We start from the raw sequence: 19,080 nt of genomic DNA, 5'->3' as shown, positions 1-19,080 counted from the left end.
TTCACCATCACACCCCGCAAGAACTTCCCCACAACAACAACAATAACAAAACTCCCTGTCTCTCACTCTACCGCTCTTCCTAACTCCCGAAATTTCGATTGCCAGCGAGTTTTGCTCTCTTAAATCACCGACGACCTCTGCAGCACATTACATTGTGAAGCCAAGAGTGAGCACAGGTCGCCTGCCAAACGAACCACCCCCCTCCCCCGCGTCTCTTACTACATCAACTGCGCTTGCAACCGGACCTGAGCATCAGTTACAATAATGGCGAACCAATTCACTATACCCGGAAAGCCCGAGCCCAAGTCTTCTGGCTCTCAGTACTCGGTGACTACTACGGGCGATGTGACAGTTCCCAATCCTACGCCACTCACCGAGGCTTTGGAAACCCAGGCCGTCGACCCGCCGCCGGATATAGATTTTCATGCTATGGTCAAGATCCTGGCTCCCATTGCTGAAGGTCTCAACGAAGCTGCGGAAGACGCTACGTATCCAACACCTCCCATCAACACACCGGCCGTCACGCCAGCAACATCTCTTATCTACCACAACCCTTCTAATCGCGGCCGTGGCTGGAGCACCATTGGTGATAGGCTCGCTAAAGCAAAGCTCGATGGCCCCAGATTTGGCCAAGAAACCGACATGACGTCGGTCGGCAACCGCTCGTTCCGCTCCTCTGTGCCTGCCGACGATGAAAGCGATAGCATGGGCGACGTGCTGAGTGATGGAGGAAGGAACAAGAGTATGTAAACCTGCTCCGATCGTCTTCATTCTCATCTAAGCATGTGCTCAGTTCCTATTGCCTTAGGCTCACCTCGTCCCAACCCTGTGGGTCTCATCTCGTTCTCCGCCAACGACCTTGCCAACAGGGCCCCTATCCCTTTCAACAGCACCGCTCTTCCTGAAAGCTCCAGCATCGAAGTCGCCATTGGCTCTGGAAGTCACCACCCGGACAGTGCTAAGAGCTTCGCCACTGGAGTCACTGAGATGAGTACATGGAAGGAGGATGTCGAAGGTCGGTTCGAAAGAGCTCTTCAGTGTCTCGAGAACTTAGCCCATGACGAGCACTTGCTTGACCCGAGCAAGCCTATGCGGGAGTACTACGAGGCGTACTTGAAGCGCATGCTGAACGCCTCTTCCCGCAAGTACCCTGCTTCCGTTGAGGTGGTGAGTGATGCTCAGCAGACTTGAGCCCGAAGGCTTTCAACATATTGGATGGTAGGGTCGATTTGACGAAAATGGTGTCAATGGGTAATGGCGTGAATGTGGACGGCTTCAATGTACGGACTACCTTATGGGTTTAAAAAGGCGCAATGGGATGCTTTACGACGATACCGATCTTTGAATAGGCTCAAAGCTGATACTGAAGGCCTTCAAGGCATTCACCGACGATCACAATACAAATAAGGCTCAGGACTGTGAGTGTTCATTATAAGTATCGCGTGAGTGAGCGCTTTATGCACGTATCCATCCCAGGGTATCATCTCTACTTTCATTCAACCGTGGCTTAAACTGCCCAGTTCAACACCAGACCTGAATTACCAAATCTTCAAATGCCCGTTACATCAGGAAGTACATCAGAGCACCCAGAATTGAGACACCCAGCGACTTCGACGAGTCGTGCGAAACAGCGCCGGCAGCACCCTCGCTCGACGCCGATCCACTCGCATCAGGGACCTGTGTGGTGACAACGGTCGTCTGGGGCGCAATAGTGGTAGCCTGCGTGATAGTCTGGGGCGCAATGCTAGTGCTAACAGCGACACCATTGACAGTCGCTGCGCGGACGGTTCCGGGGATAACTGTAGGCGCGGTGAACGTTGTGCCCGGGATGGTAGTTGTGTAGACGATGACGGAGCCGAGTTCAGACGCAGGGATCGCAGCACCGACACCAGTACCTGTGTACTGTGCGGGAATGCTGAGAGTCAATGTGTTAGGCTTATCCTGGGATACGGCAGAGTAAATATTGCCACCGGAGTAGTCACCGGTAAGAAGGTTGATCTGCTGATTGTTCGAGTTGTACTCTCCGGTTGTCAGGGATCCGTACGAGCCGTCGGGGAACTTGAAGTTTGTGGTGAACTTGTCGTAGCACATGGGGATGTTGAGGGACTGGACGTTGACGCAATTGAGCGAGGCAACGCAGCAGAAGCCAGAGGTAGCAGCGCGCGCGATCATGCCATCGCGCTTGGAGAAAGAGATTCCCTTGACCGAGTCGAGGACGTTGACGTAGAGGGAGGAGAGATCAGAGCTGACAGCCGGAGGGTCCATACCAGTGGCACCTGAGGGTTGGCAGGGCTCGCATGGGTTGTCGCTGGAGGCTTGAGCCTCGAGAGCCTGGAAGGGGGATCCAGGTGCGGCAGCAGCGGTCGCAGCAAGCGCGAGGGTGAAGTACTTGAGGGACATTTCGCAGGTCGTAGACGTGTATAATTATTGATATTCTTGCGGCACAACGGAGGCGCGGTGCCGTGGTTACAGTAGATGTGTATTTCAATGATCGACAGTGTAATAACCAGTACCTGAAACGAGTGGCAGTTGCAACAAGATGTGCAGGGCAGGACCGATGAGCGAGAGACGGGGTAGCGACGACAATAAAGGGGTCTGGGTCAACGAAAGACTATGTACCAGAAGCCCTTGTTCAAGGCTATCCAAATATACACCGGCGTACTGGTGCCAAGAGGCATAGCTTGTCTCTTAGACACCATACACTATTGATCTAGGATGAGCCGTGCCTCTTCGCGCGTACTCTATCGCAAGTTAGGCATCGCATGGTCAAATGACGGGAGTCAGGATGGTAAACCCTTGGGTCGATCAGGCGTTATTCGGGCAAACCTGCAAACGTCTCCCCTTCTCCAGGTCTTGCCTCCTTCACGCGAAGGTAGGTGTGCCGTGCTTGAGAAGTATTGAATACTCATTAGCTGAGAGTACTTCCTTTGTCTTGGAAATTCTTTCTGGTGGCTTGTCGAGAATCGCATTGTTCAACTTTTGCTCGCTCAGGCGACCAAAATACGAGACGCTAAGAAGCCAGCATGGTGATTCGCCTAAGGAGAATCATCAGATGCGGCAGGCCGCAGCACAGCGCGATTTCTTGCATGGGATCCATGCTCACAAGCCACGAGCAGTCCCTGATCTTGTAAGTTACACGGGATTGGCGAAATCCTCGTCAAGCGGCTTGCTCGCGTTCGGCAGTCCTGTGTAGCGAGTGTCAACAACCGTCTTTTTGGAGGAGGCTCGACGTCATGATGGACGCCCTGCCTGCGCTAGAGCGAGCCATTTCGACTGCCAACCCTCGCGACACCGTCTCTTTTGCAAAAGGGCTTGCCTGCACATTTTGCCAGCCCCCGGGCCATCGCGTGTACACTACTGCGTCCTCGGCACACGACGGATGTATGATCTTTGCTGCTCTGAGGATAGCGACAGCAGTCAAGACTCTGTAGTCGCCTCCGCACTGGCTCGAGCCTTACCTTATCTCAGCTCCCATCAACAGAGGAAAACTTGAGCCCTGCGCGCGGCTTGGGTGTCGTGAACTGTGCCTTAGACTCGGTACAAGGATGTCAATCTCGACTGCATCCTCGCCTCGAATCAACTCTGGTTGACCCCCACACCTCAGGAGAAACCGTCGCTGTCCGTCAACTTAATCAGGTATCGCACAGGTGTGTATGTGCCGGTCCAGAGGCGAGCATTGAGTTTGACGGTACGGGATACCGTTATCTAGGGCTTTAGTCGGCCAACGTCACCCTTGCCATGTTTCTTCTTCAAGCGATAGATAATAAGTTTAGCACGGCCCGGTCATATTGAAGTGGTATAGTGCAGCTGGAAGGTCGTGCTGTCAGTGAGTTTGCTGTCTACTGTAGACTAAATTTAGAGTGGCAGGTGGTAAATCCAAGGCTCGAAGGATGTGATCTCGTGAGTGTGCACTGCATGCAGGTGCACCGCTGAGTGTGCTGTTTGCCACGTCCCCGACAAGGCTGCCAGCCTTCAATACGGTCGCGCATATGTATGTGTGTCGTCACATGCGGATCAACGGCACTGCATGAACAACCCTGCCCGCTGCTGATGACCAGTGTGAAGAGAAGCTGCTCGTGTCTTCGTAGTAGATGTCTCGGGTCGAGTAATCGACGCTGCGATTTTTGTGACATCTTGTGAAGGACTCGCTAGACTTCGGTAGTAGAGCGTCGCTGTCATCAGATGTTCGCGAATTGCGTCGCATCTTCTCTACCCCAAAACTTCGTATCAATGGTCGCTGGTCGAACTCCGCTGGAGCTACTGCAGGAACATGCGTAGTGTTGACTACTGGGTGTAAAGTGCGAGCGCATTGTGCTTATCAACCAATAACTCGCCCCTTGAGCTCTGTTCCCTGCAAAACCTCTGCTGCGCTCATGCCGTCCATTTGTCCGACTGGCTTCTTCTTTCTCTGCCATTCGATCTCGCCTCCATCGCCTCTGCTGGCACGCTCTTCTAGTAGAGTAATTGGGTGCAGCACAATGGTGCCAATGACACAAAAGAAGGATGCCCAGAACTGCCATAAGTAAACTAGTATCCAGCCACCTGGCGCAATGAATCTTATCCACTGGTCTATAGCATAGAGGTCATCTTGTGATTCTATATAGTATTTCCTATCGTCGTTGTTGCGTTCGAGCTTGATGACCGAGGTCAAGTATACCGGTGCATAGTAGAAAGGTATAAGCCAGATGCGGAAGATCTGAAATATCGAGACGTAGATGATGAGATTCGATTCATCGTAAGCTAGTCCATGTCAGTCTGCGATTGGACGCCTGGCAGGTGGAAGCTACACGTACCAACACTTTGTACTGTGATGTCGATGCTTGGACTCATGATCTTGTACCAACGATAGATCAGCCCAACTAGCAATCTGGAGTTCGGCCATTGCCCAGTACGGCAAAATGGATGCGTGAAAGAAGCATTGGGTGTGAAGTACTTTTCAACGGTTTGTCGTTGTGTTGATGGCGGTGACTGTGTGAGCAGATGTATTACATTCGTTATTTCTTCAACCGGGTTCTCCATGATTGTTGAATCTGGAGAGGTATCTTCAGTGCTGAGAGCGACGGTAGAAATTGGTGCAACGGATGTGTTGACATTGGAACAAACATGTGAAAGCCGAATGGGACTTCCGTCGTACTGACGTCACTCGTTTGGAGCTAGGCCTTTCCTCTCACTGTGTAAATCTGCCACACGCTAAAGCAGAGGCACGATGAGGCATCATGGAGATGTGACTTTGGTGGCTTTTTTCAATTGTTTTGTTTATTTGACTAATTATGCATAAAGGTACAGATGGCTCGTGCGATACATGCAGTATGCAAAGAGAGTTGACTCATCCGTCAAGATCGGCTCAGATTATACTAAGCAGAGAAATGATGCCGAAGTATTTACTGGGACTTCCACTGCGAAATCTCGGACTCATCAATGTGCCTCAGCTTGTTGACGCTGGGAGCCTCGCCGGTCGCAATGCCCTTGGCCAGCTCGACGAAGCCACCAACGGTTGTTCTCCTCGAGACAGCGTACTGTACAGTTTTGGCCTTGACCCTGATGATGCCAATGCGGGGATCCTCTGGGCCACCGTCGTGCTTGCCGTCGCCGAGGTCACCAATCCAAGCCTTCAGAGCCGGGGAGTAATGCTTCCTGACGATATCGCGGTTGGTCTCGATCGAGGCGTGGCCGGAGATGGAAGCCCACTCTCCCGAGTTGTTGATGAAGCCAATGTTGACTGACGAGTCCTCCTTGAGGTCATCAGTCTTCCCGGACTCGGTGTTGGTGTGGAAGAGGAGGTCGAAGCCATTGCCCTCCTGGGATGATGTTAGAAGCTATATCAGCGGTTAGCCTACGGGTGACGTACCTTGGCGGCGAGAGCCATAGCGCGGCTGGCAAGCAGGTCGCTGTCGCCAGCGTGTGTGGTAAATAAACAGAACTTGGTCTTGTCGATAAAGGTAAAGAGGTCCTCGACCTTCTCCTTCAAGGAGGCCTCATCCTTGTTCTTTGCGGTGTAAGGGTCGGCAGTTTTGGAGCCGGTGTCGGTGTTGCTGAAAGAGGACATGGTGCAAGCTTGTGGGATGCGTGTGAATTTACTTTGGAACGAGAACTGTGGAACAGCTGTCAGTCCGCGTCTTGCGAGTGCGATTGAACGAAACATTGGTGTCGTCGTACCTTTGAGAGGGAGTGCTGTTGTGAGGGGTTAAGTTTCGTGACGAAGTGCATTCTTGTAGGTGGGTTTGCAATTCCTATGACGTATGCTCCAGCCCCCACATGACGGACTTTGTGATCGGAGCTGACAGTCTGCGAAACCGAAGGCGTGATCTAGACTCTGCGGTTTATTGAGGGCGTCCGAATAGCTATATACTTGTCAACTCTGGAGCAATCCGGGTACCGAAGCTGCGATCTTTGCTTGCACCGTCGCTGCTCAACACACCGCTGTACTCAACCCTTCACACGGCTTTCGTTTGATTTAGAGCACTTTATTTTGCAGCAAAAGCCAGTAGAAGGCGGTATCGATCCGTGATCACGAAGCTGGGTGGCGACAACGGACCTGTACGCTCAGGATCCGGCAGGACGGGGTATTAGCCGCTCATAGAGGTGCACGAAGACTGAACATTAAGGAGATATATTACGATCTAAAAGCTCAGTGCTCATACGCAAACCAGAAAGGCGTATTAAAACACTGCGCAGAACATAGACCTCATGCCATGCCGCTGTTGTCCCATTAACCATGCTAGAGGGAATAATTGGGCTAAAAAGGATAAGATGCCGAACTCATGGCCGTGATAGATCTCGAACAGATCACTGTACTTTTTCAATGACATGCAAGTTGAACAGTCGGTAGTTCCAAGGCGTTCTATGCCTCGGTGGACTCATTATCCTCAATGGAGGCCTTCTTCAGGTCCTCAGCGACATCAGCAGCAGCGCCGTTTTCCTGAGCGAGCTCAGCTGATGGGGAGGCAGAGCCGTTGACAGCCTGGTTCTTTTGGGCGGGCTTGCGGGCGGCGTCTGTGGTACCATTGGCGGCATCCTCTTCAGCCTCGAGGCGCGCGATCTCCTTCTTCGCTTTCTCAACGTTCTATATCTCGTTAGCTTGTTTTACCCAGAGGATGAAAACTGGGCGAGACATACCTCCTTGGTCTTGCGGTCCTGGTCCTCCTTCCAATGAGCAAGCTTCTCCTTGAGTTTCTCGACGGTGGCAGGGACATCAGCCTGGCTTGAAGGTGCGTCAACACCAACCTTGGCGAGCTCCTCAATGACACCGAGGTTCAGATTAAACTTTGAAGGGGGCGGGGCCGCACCTCCCTTCTTGCCGCCCTTCTTGCCCTTCTTGCCACCAGTGCCTGTGAAGTAGCTCTCCTCCTCCGTGTCCTTCTTGGAGATGCGAGTACCCTTGATTTCAGAGGCCTCGACGGTGCGTTGAGCGGAGGCAGCGAACTTTCCGGCAGAAGTAGTCTCCTTTGCGGGAAGAGCAGACGGATCGAAGTGGCGGATGAGACCCTCGGTGGCGTAGATCTCGTCCTGGAATGCGGGTGCGCTGGCCTCCTCGAGACGCTGCTCGGCAGCCTGCTTGCGCTTACCAGCGAGGTACTGGACCTGCTCTTGCTTCCTGCGCTCGTTGCGGGCCTTGCGGGCCTGGAAGTCGTACTCCTGGAATGCACGCTTCTGTTGGTAGAACGTGTCCTTGAGCTCTTTCCTGGCGAGGTACTTCTCCTGCTGCTCGGCGCGGGCCTTGTCGGTAGCCTCACGCAGAGCCTTGAGGTTCTTGAAAGCCTCGTCCTGCTCAGCCTTCAGGCCATCCAGCTCAGTCTGGAGCTTTGTGTATCTCTCGCTCAAGGCTTTCTGCTCGGGGTCGTCGAGGAGCTTCTTCTGTTCAGCAATCTGGGCCTTGATGTCGTCGATGGCCTTCTGCTGCGAGTCGAAGCCAGAGAAGTTCTTGCGCGCCTTGTGGAGCGAGGAGATCTCAGAGAGAGCTTTCTTCTCATCGACGAGCTTCATCATGCCAGAGTCAACCTGCTTCTGGAGACGCGCGATCTCCTGGTCAACATCTTCGGCGGACTTGAAGTTGACGCGGCTCTTGTTGGTCTTGAGCTCGTTCTGGCGCGACTTGAGCTGCTCGTCGAGCTTCTTCATCTTCTCGAAGATGGCATTGCGGCCGGTCTTGTTGCCCTGCTGGGCCTGGCGGATAGCGTTCAGCTCAGTCTTGAGCTCCTGCTGGCGCTTGGCGTTGGGGGAGTCCTTGTTGTTCGGGCGGGCGGCGTCGAGCTTGGCCTTAGCGGCGTTCTACAATATTGTTAGACATTATGAGGCCAAATGCGTCATTCGCAGACGCTGCAGGTAGCCGACAGTAAACTGTGCGCATCTGCGACAAGCATGTGCGCGCGACTAAGCGAATATCGAAATCGTGAATACATACGAGCTTCTCTTGCACCGCCTGGTGCTCCTTTTCGGCCTTGGCGAGGTCCTCCTTGTATTTGTCCTCGTCTGGCTTCTCAGGGCGGACGTTCTGCTGCTTCTCTTGAGGAGATGCGGCGTCGGCGGTAGCCACCTGGGCAGCAGAGGGGGTCGCGAGTTCGGCCATCTTGACGATCAATTGGAGTGGGAAATCCAATCGGTGAAATGGGAAGGACGGGCGAGGGTGGAGAGGTGAGGACCGGGCGAGGGAGATGGGGAATTGTCAGGCCCTGAGGACAAATTATGGACAAATTGGGCGGGCACTCCAAGGTTGCCCTTGAGGCTTGAGCGGTGCACGGGTGAGCCGCGGTGGAACTGCCGTTTAGCGTGATTTCAACCAGTAAGAGCGAGCCTGACTTACTGGGAACAAAGTTTCCTTTCACTCGACAAAGACAATGGCGGAGCTCTCGAGAGGGCGGGTCCCAATATTATTCCTCAAGACCAAGTCGGTACCGACCGATACATACGAAGAGCTGTTCTCTACCTGCGACAACAACCAATATGCGCCGGTGTTCGTCCCTGTCCTCGAACACAGGTTCAAGCGGGACGCCCTGGACAATGTGCGCCAGCATATACTCAACCGAGGATTGGTGCCGACATCGCAAAATGGTCTTGCAACATATGGAGCCCTGATTTTCACCTCACAGCGGGCCGTAGAAGCCTTTAATGAAGTTGTCGAAGGTATTCGTGAAGAAGGCGTTCATCCAGTCGACGAGTTGCTACCTGAAAGCTTGCCCCTCTATGTCGTTGGACCAGCTACCGCGCGTGGACTACGCGCATTGGATTTACGTTGTCCTATCCTAGGCGAAGAGACTGGAAATGGGGAAGCCCTGGCAGGGTTCATACTGGAGCACTACAATACTCTGTATCCTCATGTCTCGAACCCCCCGATCCTGTTCATGGTGGGTGACAAGAGAAGAGACATCATACCGAAGACCCTGCAGTCGGAAAAGCTGCCTTCAGATAAGAGCGCCAGAGTGAATGAACTCGTGATCTACGAGACAGGCGAAATGCAGTCGTTTAAGACCGACTTCACCAGGATATGGCAGAAGAACGCAGGTAGCGGATCGACACGCCAGTGGATTGTGGTCTTCTCACCGACTGGCTGCCAGGCACTGCTTGAGAGTTTGAACCTGTTGGACGCTGCAACCGGCAAAAGCAAGAAGGACAACGGTTCCAGAGATACCCGGATCGTAACCATTGGCCCCACGACCCGCGACTACCTAATCACCGAATTTGATTTCACGCCTGATGTCGTTGCTCAGAAGCCAAGTCCGGAAGGAATTGCTGAAGGCATAAGAGCATACCTGAGGTCACAGTCATAGGTATAGATAATCACTACCTCCATCTGTCCCCCAACCTAACCTGCGCCGAGTGAACAGTCGGACGTGCTTGGTGGTGTACCGCGAATGAGTACTTCACGTTGCAGATATCCACTCAGGCTGAGTAGAAGACAGACACTACGAACTCAAGGATCGTCTCCTGAAGATGGCATCGTGCAGCCCGCCCACATCGAGTCCGATAGGTTATCACGTGATCAAGTGCAAAATAGTGACGTATAATAACGCGAGAAAACGCGCTAGGAGAGAGCTGCTCAAAGTTAAGACGCGCCCCAAGAACTGTTACGTCAAGACACTCTCGAGGCTCTCAGTCCATCCAACTGACTCCTCTACAGTACTTTCCCAATTCTACCCTTCACATACCGGATACATCACCGTAATGGCAGCCACACGCTCTTCGACCCATAACGGCAGTGACACGTCGAGCCCAGCTAAGAACAACGATGCTGCTGTAGCTGGGGCCAAGCGAAAGGCGGAGGCAGACGTCGACGCTGGGACATCTCCCAAGAGAGGTCGCAAGGCGCCGAAGAACCAGCCAACAATCGATAGTATGCTCGAGCACGAAGACAATACCAAGGCCGACAATGACGCTGAGATGCGAGAAGCGGCACAGGATGTGGTGAAGGATGCCGAAAACGAAACGGACGAGATTAAGTCGAGCGAGCAGCCATTGAAGGATAAAAGCGAAAATGCTACCAAGGAAGAGGACACAGATCAGAAGGACACCAATGATCAAGAAGGTGGTGGCAAGACGAAGCCGTCTTCTAATAACAAGCCTGAGCAAGCGGTTGCGAAGGTTGAAACCAACGGTGACGGCGCAACGAAATCGTCTTCTGACAACAAGGTCGAGCAAGTGGTTGCGAAGCCCGAAACCAATGGTGACGGCGCAATTGAGCTATCATCACAGCGTGAGAAGAAGATGCCGTCCAATATTCTCGAGAAGGGAGTCATCTACTTCTTCACACGCAACCGTGTCAGTGTCGACGAGGCTGAGAGTGTTGGCGACCTCCAGCGTACATTCTTCGTGCTTCGACCTATACCTGCAGGGGCCAGGCTTGGCGATGGTGCTGTGCAAGACCTCAAGAACAACCGCCTGTTCGCGCTACCCAAGAAGGTGTTTCCCAAATCTCACAACGACCGCTTCATGGCGTTTGTGGAGAAGGCCAACACAAGCATCCAGGACCTGAAGGACAACTTCTTCCAGGGGTCAGAGTACAACACCCAGACGCAAGGCACCCGCCGCAACGATCCTGTCACACCGGTTGCAGAGGGTGTGTACCTCATCACGCGCACCGACGACGCTACCACGCACCTCGTGTACTCTACCACTATCCCGTCCGAGATGGGTGAGGTTCAGGAGGATCTTGGCATCAAGGATCAGGGCAGCTTCGTCATCAGTGTGAAGAACCCGGAGCGAAGCGGCCCAGCGAACGCTTCTCTCCCTCAAAAACCCGACTTCTCCAAAGAGATAATCGAAGAGTTCCGCGGTCTTGCGTGGTCAGAGGTCAAGCCAAAGTACCTCGACCACGAGTACTGTCAGATCCTGCTCATCGGCGAGGACACCGACAAGGCCGTCGAGGCCACGAAGAAGAACGAGAGACACGGCAAGGCGACAGCGAAAGAAGAAATTGAGCAGCTCGAGCACGAAGACGAGGTCCGTGTGCAGCACCTCAAAGGTAAGGCTGTAGAAGCTCGACGCGACTTTGCATGTGCTGACGTATCAGGCGACGACTCAGTATTCGAGGACCTGAAGATTAGCAAAGACGACTACCCCAAGGTGCCGACCACCTGGTAGAGCATGGCAGGGTGTCACACAGGGCCAGACATGGGGCGCGGCTACGGAGGACTTGGAGGATGCTTGTCGAAGGCTTTGTTAGATTCCGTAGACAATGGAGGCATTGATGCACTACGCAGATGCTTTGAATCGTCCCTTTGATTGTCCCTTTGAATCGTCCCTTTGATTGTCCCTTTGATTGTCCCTTTGATTCGTCCATTTGATTCGTCCCTTTGATTCGTCCCTTTGATTCGTCCCTTTGATTCGTCCATTTGATTCATCCATTTGATTCGTCCCTTTGATTCGTCCAAAGGGGGTGGTGGACACAGGCTTGGGACGCCCTTACCTTCAGCAAGACTCTTTCGCGCCCGCGTCCCGCAGACGGACTCGCAGCGGGCGCTGATTGGCCGCCCGTTGCACAGCGGGCGCGAATGACGTTCTGGCGGTTGCTCGTGGAGACGTGCCAAAACAATGGCCCAGCCCCCTCCAACCTCCCCGATATGCAGGCGCCAGCCACGCAGCCGTCCCACCACGCAGCCGTCCTACCACGCGCACCGCGGGAATCGCTCTCTCCATCCCCACACGTTATTCCAGAGCCAACACAGCCGCCATTTCTATCGCGAACCGAACCCATTAGCAAATTGCCCCCGCTGCACTCGCTATCTGTCTGTCTGTCGCGCACCTCACCGCCCGCGTGCACTGCGCCCACACTCGACCAGCCCGCCCACCATGGCGCCACACCCCGAACTCGCGGCCGACAGCCCGGCGCCGGCGCTCGCCCGGCGCGACGACGTGTACAAGAACCTCGCGTCGGCGGGCGCACGCCCGGCCACGGACCTGTCGGGCCCCGGGTTCCAGGTGCTGTTCGCCCTCATCGGCGTGGGCATGACGGTCATGGCCATCTGGTTCTTCTTCTGGGCCAAGAACGGCGGCTTCCGCTGGCGCCAGGACGACTGGGAGGACTACAAGTCGACGGTGCTGCGCCGCAAGGGCCCCGACGGCCGCACCCTGTCCAACGCGACCAAGAGCACGCGTCTGGGCGGCGGCAGCGTCGTCCACGGCGGCAGCTACGGCGCCCCGACCAGCATCGGCTACACGGACGAGACGGGCACCAGCGCCGACATGACCGAGATGCGCGACGCCGAGGAGGGCAAGTCGCGCCACGGCCTGCGCGGCGGCCACGGCGCCCGCAAGAAGAAGCACCGCCGCGACCACACCAACGACTACAACGACCCGGACCTGCACGGCTACCGCCACGAGAAGGCGGCCCGCGTCGGCGGCCTCAACCGCGAGGCCGACGGCATGTACACCGACTACTCGCCCACCGAGCCCTCGGACCTTGGCTCGCACGTCTCTGCCCGCCCGCTCGTGAGCAAGGGCAAGCGCGACCCCAAAAAGGACGCCAAGGAGAAGGAGCGCCGCGCCCGCGAGCGCATGAAGAACGCCAAGGCCGCCGAGAAGGAGGCCCAGAAGACGGCGGCCGCCCAGGCCAAGGCCCGCAAGGACGCCGACAAGGCCGACGCCAAGCGCGAGCGGGCCGCGCAGAAGAAGACGAGGAAGGCGCGCTCTGACGCCGGCTCCGAGATGCCGGAGATGGCCGAGACCCGCACCGAGTACACGCGCGCCTTCACCGAGTACACGGCCCCGTCCGAGTACGACCATTCCGAGGCCCGCGACTTGGCCGCCGCTGCCGCTGCCCCGACGCCCAAGTCCCCTGTCAAGCCGTCCTCGCCTGCCCAGAAGCCTGCCCAGGCCCCCTCCAACGCGCGTCGCGCACCGCCTTCGGCCGCCTACTCCTTCACCACCGGCGACGACGACGCCCAGACAACCTACACCGCCGCCTACACCGAAGCCACCGACAACCGCACCGCTGCCGAGTCCTCGTACTACTCTGACTACCGCCCCAAGGCCGAGCGCGCGCAAGCCCGCCAGCAGTCCCGTGACCGCACTTCGCAGTCCCGACCGCGTCCGGCCGGCTCCCGCTCGCGCCCCACATCCCAGTCGCCGCAGAAGAGGCACCGCAGCTCCCAGCCAGCACAGTCGTCGGCCCCGTCTGACATGTTCACCGCCGCCAACGGAGGCACCCAGGGCCACATGTCCTACCCCTGCTACATCCCTGGCCTGAGCCAGGCGGGCAGCGTGGGCGTGAGCGAGAGCATCAGCCAGGTCGGCGGTCCCAGCAGTCGCCGTCGCGAGCGGGAGCGCGGTGGTCGCGATGTCATGGCCGGGTACCGCCGTGGTGGCGGGCGTCGCGACTCGCTGAGCGACAGCGACTCGTAGGCTCGAGCATTGACGAGGACGAGTATTGACGAGGATGAGCATTGACGAGGATGAGCATTGGATGAGGATGAGCATTATTGCATGAGGAGCGAGCGTGCATGACTGGCGTTTTTGGTTTTATATTCGGACTTGGACTTGGGTTTGGATTTGGACTTGGATATGGATATGGATTCAGCGCGCGGCCCTCGAGGATTGTACGCTGTACCGAGCCACGGATACCACGTTGGATAATGGAGACGGCGTACATATAGATACCTCAATGAATAACGGAGCTCGTGACAACGGGGAACCTAGCAATAGCGCAATACGACAGACGTGTTGTGAACATGAAGCATGTTCCCTATCTGCAAGTCATAGTGCTGTGACGATCAAGACTCGTGGGGACAAGGTCAAAGCAGAAGGGGTATATTCATTTACACATCGCCAGCAGCGCTACCAAGAATCGCGCCGAATAAGCAGACAACTAATCATGCTCGTGGTAGCTGCGTACAAATAAGAGTATTACCTGGTCCCATCTTTTCACATCTCATTTCCCTCTCAATGCAGGCCCAGCTCAACTGGAACCTGACACCTGACCGCTAGGGAATAAAGCAATACGAACGCAAGAGGGAAAACAGCTACTGGTACAGTCGTCGTGGGGGGATTTCGTGATTTGGGGAAAGAGCGCAATTTTGAGTCGTAACAAGTTTGAGGGGGTTGTACAATGCCCAGAGACATGCAGTCGTGCATCAGTTGATCGTGGTCGGGGGAGTGGAGCTGAAATCATCTACAACTCATCCTTGACCCGTTGCGTCGCATCCGTAGCAACACTCGACACGCTGCTAGCTGCCTCGCCAGCATTCATAGATGCACTGGCATACATCTCGCTGATGCGCGAGTTGGCCGCCTCGACAGCAAGCGCAATTCTGCTGCTTGCACTCTCCATGGCACCCTGCTCGGGACCGTACACGGCGGAGCTGATCTTCGAGTACGCGTAGCCGGCGTTCTCGCTAGCGACTGAAGCGACAGAGTCGTACGCCTCTCCGGCGTTGCTTGCGACAGAGCTGTAAGCCTCTCCTGCCCCGCTGACTACAGAGCCGTACGTGTCCGAGGCACCGCTGGTCACTGTGGCAGCATAGCCAGTAGCCGTAGGAGCACCGAAGATGGCTGCGCTAATAGCGGCCTGCGCGCTGACGGCAGCGGCAGTGAAGCTGTCTTGTGCCTGCTGAGTGCCGTAGATGGCCTCGCTGACCTGAGACTGAATGGAAGCGTACGCGCTAGCCACAGATTCGCTAGCTTGCTCAGCGGCACCCTTAGGGGTTCCATAGACAGCGATGGAGGCACTCTCAAGCGCCAAATCCATCTGTGCGCTGGCTTGGCTGAGGATGGTCTCGACGGCGGCTGGCGGGGTGAAGATTGAGCTGACGACAGAAGAGGCAGAGGCGTAGGCATCGGCGGCGTATTCAGTCGCAGCATCGAAGCTCTCGCCAGCGTAAGAGCTGGCGGAGCCGTATTGCTCGTTAACGTACGACTCGGCGGAGGCAACAACGGCCGGAAGACCGGTCGAGTACGCTGAAGCGAAACGGTTCATGACGCTTTCGGTAAAGTCAGGCTCTTTACCAACGACCAACTCAGAGATGAGAGCTTGGATACCGGCGTATTGCTCAGCGGCTCTTGCAGTGGCTTGTGCACCGTAAGCTCCAGCTTGAGAGTAGACAGACTCGGCCCAAGGCGTAGGCTGACCATAGACCTGGCTGCTGGCCTTGGCAATCAGAGCTTCCCAGTTCTCGCTGGCCTGGGAGGCTACGGACTCGGTCCACGGTGTCTCGGAACCAACGACGTCCGAGCTCACCTGAGAAGCCAGCGACGCGGCTGCAGCCTGAGCGTTCAATGCTACAGATTGAGCATTCGCAGCAGCGGAGTTCGCAGTATCAGAGATACCAGACGCAGCAGAAGCTGCAGATACCGAGGCGACCGAAGCCAATGACTCTACGGTACCTTGCTGAGGACCATAGACGGCGCTGGAGGCGGCGTTGACGAACTCGGAGTAGCGGCCGTGAGCGAGACCCACAGCTTCGTAGTACTGACGGCGCGCACTGTCGACACCCGATGTCGGTTGCGATGAGAGCTGGGCGGAAGCCTGGCTGAGCCCCTCCGACAACCTTGAAGAGGCGATAGAGGAGACTGATTCAAAGTATCCTTGGGTTGGTCCAGCGGCATAGCTCTTCGCCGACTCAGTGTACTGGAGAGCGGCCTGCAGCTGCTGGCTGGCGGCGGCTACGGAGTCAGAGTAGGCCTTCTCGAAGCCAGACAACAGAGTCTGGTAAGCAGGCTGCTGGGTTCCGGATGCAAGGATTGACAGCTGAGACTTGGCATTCTCGAGCTGTTCGCTGGCGAGGCTGACGGCATTGCTGTAACGCGAGCTTACTTCGACCTGTACAGTCTTGATGACCGCAGTGGGGATTGGGGTGCCGTAGATGGCGTAAGAAGCACTGCGTTGTGTTAGATCTAAAGTTTGCGAGGATTTCAATACTTACGCAGTAACGGCATCAGCAAACTTCACAGAAGCTACGCTGGTAGCACTTTCAAGAGGCTGCTGTTGTGTGCCATACAGGGCCTTGGAGGCAGCAGCAATGGCCTTTGCGTACTGCTCGCTTGCAAGGGATGTAGCAGATTCGACGCTTCCTTGTGTCTTTGTTGCACCGAGAAGCGCTTCGCTGACAGCCCTTGTGAGCTCTGCTGCACGGTCACCAGCATCAGCAACAATACTTTGAAGCTTGGCAGAGTAGTTCTCGCCCTCGTCGTCCTCAATGACATGGTCGAAGACAGGCTCGCGGGCCTCGACAAGGACTTGGGCAGCTACACCGCCCCAGACCTTCTTCGGTGACTCGGCAGAGACAGCGCTGGAGGCACTGCTAGCAGCCTCGCTGGCGCCACTACTGACGCTTGATGCGCCATCAATGGCAATCTCCGACGCTTCCGACGATGCCTGTGCGACCACGCTCTGTGCCAAGGGAGTTTTTGAGTCAACGAGAGAGCTTGAGACCTTGGAAGACACACCAAACAACTTGGAAGAAGCATCAGAGGCCACGCTCTTAATCGAAGAGGCGACACTCTCGCTGACGGGGGTCTCAGAGCCAACGACTGCTTCCGAAACCTTGGATGACGCATCTTCCACGCTGTTGATGATCTGCTGAGCTACCTTGCGTGCGCGGGGAGGGACAGTGTTGTTTGTGAAGTCATCGGTGGAGTCATCGCCCCAAAGCTTCCACTTGGCCACGTCCTTGAGACGGACAAGCTCGTCGACGTTCTTGGAAGCAACGGACATGGCCTCGTCTTCCAGTGTCTTTGCCTCTTCGTGAGCGACACGAAGACCCTCATGCCTGGCTCCGACAGCCTCGACCTCGGCTTGCCATTCTGTAAGAGTGGACTTGAGCTTGTGGTAGTTTTGCCAGTCATTGTAGGTCACGCCATCGGTCCATGCCCAGCGCATGCCAACCTCCTGGAGGCCAAGTCCGTGAATCTTCTCGAGAACCTCGACGGTGCTCCTGACAGCAGCTTGTACGAGGGTGTCAGTCTCCGCATCGTAGGAAGCCTTCCATTCGCGGATATCCTGGGCCTTTTGCTTGACCGTCTGTCCGAGCTCGCGGGCCTTGGCGCTACACTGCTCGAGTGCGGCTTCGAGTTGCTCCTCAGAGGCGTCCTCGGGAAGAGACTTGACGGTGCGCTTGATGTAGCTCTTCAGGTTGCTGGTGGTAGAGTCGGCGCTCTCCTCCAGCTGGACAAGCAAGGCTTTGCCGTGGCCGTTAACACCTTTCTCTACCTGGCGAGTGGTGATTTCGGCAACGCGCTGCTCGAGGTCCTCGGCACCTTTGTCAGCAGCAGCAGCGAACTTGCTCTGCCACGTTCGGAGATCTTGATTGAGCTTCTCCTTCAGCTCCTCAGGAGAGAGACCGGAATCCTTGGGATTCATCGACGCCGCTGGCTGGGCCTCGACAGTACTGGCGCTAGCCGACTCTCCACCCAGAATGCTGTGTACGACGCTCGCGGCTGCTTCGCTGGCCGAGCTGATGGACGCAGATGCAACAGAAGCAATGGAGCTGGAGCTTGAGGCAGCGACGGTGGAAACGATCTTGGTAGACTCGGACGCAACAGTGGATCTAGTGGGGGGTCAGCAAAGAACAGGAGCACCAAACTCAGGTAAGCACTCACGTCTCAGAGTGGAGGGCGTCCACGACGGACTCGACCTTTTGCTGGTCACGGTAGCGGCCCAGACGCTCCGAGATGCGGACGAGTTGGGGCTCGACATTGTCACCGTAGAGAAGGCGAAGCTGGGGCCAGACGTTGCGGAGCAGAAAAGACCAAGTGGCATCCTGTGCAGAGCGGACGCGAGGGAAGACGACATGGACGATGACATGGTGGCCTTGAACACGAGCTTTGCGCAGATAAGGCAGGGAAGCCTCGTACGCAGGAAGGACCGACTTGTGGTAGATGGTGCTGGAGCTGGCCTTGGCCTGGTTGAAGTAGGGGCTGGCAGCATCCAACGCCCTCTTGACATGGTGTCCGAGATAGGCATCGTACTGCGTCTGAGCCGCGTTCTGGGCAGTCTGGACGTGTGGGCGCAGGGTCTTGTCCCAGCTGGCCCTGGCCTGCTTCTGTGCGAGGTCGACCCGGTGTGCACCGTACGTATCGTACTGCTTTTTGGCAAACGTCACGGCGGGAGCGTACACCTGGCGCTCGAAGCCATCGGCGTAGGGCTTGACCTTCCCGACGTGGGGCGCCAGATAGGTCTGGTAGTAGGGATCCAGGTAGGGCGTTGCGTAGGCTCGAGCCTGCAGGTATGGAGTGCAGACACGGGGCGAGGAGTGGTCCAGCTGCGTCAAAGAGGACGGACACGTGAAGGCGGCGGTGATGATGAAGTACCATATCGACAACCTGTGCATGTCAGTACTGCGGCAGTGGTGGATGGAGGGCAGAGGGAGACGCGCCTCAGCACGATGCTTGTGATGGCGCCTGCAAACGTCCTTGATTGTTTCCTCTGGCGCACGGCGAGGGTGGAAGAATGCGACTTTTCGGCGCGTGCGTCGAGACTGCCGCTCGTGGAGCCGACGTTGGGCGAGGCGTTGAGGTAGCCATTGGCCTTGGGCTTGGACGTCTTCTTCGCCCGGCCGTTGCTGTGCGGGGCGGCCATGGCTGGGTGGGTGTGATGCAACCAACGATGGGCACCGACGATGGAGGGATGGATGGCTGGCAGGCAGCACAAGAGGA

At 56.2% G+C, this 19,080-nt stretch overlaps 8 protein-coding genes across 8 annotated transcripts; 3 read left to right on the top strand and 5 right to left on the bottom strand.

Annotated features, from left to right (window-relative positions):
• Positions 1–264: 264 nt before the first annotated feature.
• On the top strand, positions 265–1,191 carry M421DRAFT_56173 (uncharacterized protein; the record flags this gene model as incomplete). The annotated part of the gene is made up of 2 exons (XM_033595371.1): positions 265–746; positions 783–1,191. 2 exons carry the CDS (start codon positions 265–267, stop codon positions 1,189–1,191), a joined length of 891 nt encoding a protein of 296 aa, XP_033451735.1.
• Positions 1,170–2,585, bottom strand: M421DRAFT_312941 (uncharacterized protein). The gene has a single exon (XM_033589223.1). The coding sequence runs from the start codon at positions 2,398–2,400 to the stop codon at positions 1,561–1,563; it is 840 nt and encodes a 279-aa protein (XP_033451734.1). The 5' UTR covers positions 2,401–2,585; the 3' UTR covers positions 1,170–1,560.
• Positions 2,586–4,318: 1,733 nt separating this feature from the next.
• Positions 4,319–5,019, bottom strand: M421DRAFT_55681 (uncharacterized protein; the record flags this gene model as incomplete). Its single annotated transcript, XM_033595327.1, has 2 exons — positions 4,319–4,740; positions 4,794–5,019. The coding sequence occupies 2 exons, from the start codon at positions 5,017–5,019 to the stop codon at positions 4,319–4,321; spliced, it is 648 nt and encodes a 215-aa protein (XP_033451733.1).
• Positions 5,020–5,233: 214 nt separating this feature from the next.
• Positions 5,234–6,318, bottom strand: M421DRAFT_417255 (bli-3 protein). The gene is made up of 3 exons (XM_033591384.1): positions 6,157–6,318; positions 5,849–6,091; positions 5,234–5,798 (listed from the first exon to the last, which is right to left on the bottom strand). The coding sequence occupies exons 1-3, from the start codon at positions 6,205–6,207 to the stop codon at positions 5,382–5,384; spliced, it is 711 nt and encodes a 236-aa protein (XP_033451732.1). The 5' UTR covers positions 6,208–6,318; the 3' UTR covers positions 5,234–5,381.
• A 259-nt stretch (positions 6,319–6,577) lies between these two features.
• Positions 6,578–8,730, bottom strand: M421DRAFT_417254 (uncharacterized protein). Its single transcript, XM_033591383.1, has 3 exons — positions 8,402–8,730; positions 7,117–8,268; positions 6,578–7,063 (listed from the first exon to the last, which is right to left on the bottom strand). The coding sequence occupies exons 1-3, from the start codon at positions 8,564–8,566 to the stop codon at positions 6,842–6,844; spliced, it is 1,539 nt and encodes a 512-aa protein (XP_033451731.1). The 5' UTR covers positions 8,567–8,730; the 3' UTR covers positions 6,578–6,841.
• Positions 8,731–8,834: 104 nt separating this feature from the next.
• M421DRAFT_56012 (tetrapyrrole biosynthesis, uroporphyrinogen III synthase) lies at positions 8,835–11,574 on the top strand (the record flags this gene model as incomplete). Its single annotated transcript, XM_033595353.1, has 3 exons — positions 8,835–9,757; positions 10,083–11,455; positions 11,504–11,574. 3 exons carry the CDS (start codon positions 8,835–8,837, stop codon positions 11,572–11,574), a joined length of 2,367 nt encoding a protein of 788 aa, XP_033451730.1.
• Positions 11,575–12,282: 708 nt separating this feature from the next.
• Positions 12,283–13,833, top strand: M421DRAFT_98627 (uncharacterized protein; the record flags this gene model as incomplete). Its single annotated transcript, XM_033598637.1, has 1 exon — positions 12,283–13,833. One exon carries the CDS (start codon positions 12,283–12,285, stop codon positions 13,831–13,833), a length of 1,551 nt encoding a protein of 516 aa, XP_033451729.1.
• A 766-nt stretch (positions 13,834–14,599) lies between these two features.
• Positions 14,600–19,003, bottom strand: M421DRAFT_98626 (uncharacterized protein; the record flags this gene model as incomplete). Its single annotated transcript, XM_033598636.1, has 4 exons — positions 14,600–16,304; positions 16,350–17,972; positions 18,025–18,747; positions 18,801–19,003. 4 exons carry the CDS (start codon positions 19,001–19,003, stop codon positions 14,600–14,602), a joined length of 4,254 nt encoding a protein of 1,417 aa, XP_033451728.1.
• Between the last annotated feature and the right edge of the window lie 77 nt (positions 19,004–19,080).

This window comes from Didymella exigua (genome assembly GCF_010094145.1).
Source record: "Didymella exigua CBS 183.55 unplaced genomic scaffold M421scaffold_5, whole genome shotgun sequence".
Taxonomy (NCBI): domain Eukaryota; kingdom Fungi; phylum Ascomycota; class Dothideomycetes; order Pleosporales; family Didymellaceae; genus Didymella; species Didymella exigua.
Note: the sequence above shows the minus strand (reverse complement) of the source record. Positions and strands in the feature narration are given on the sequence as shown.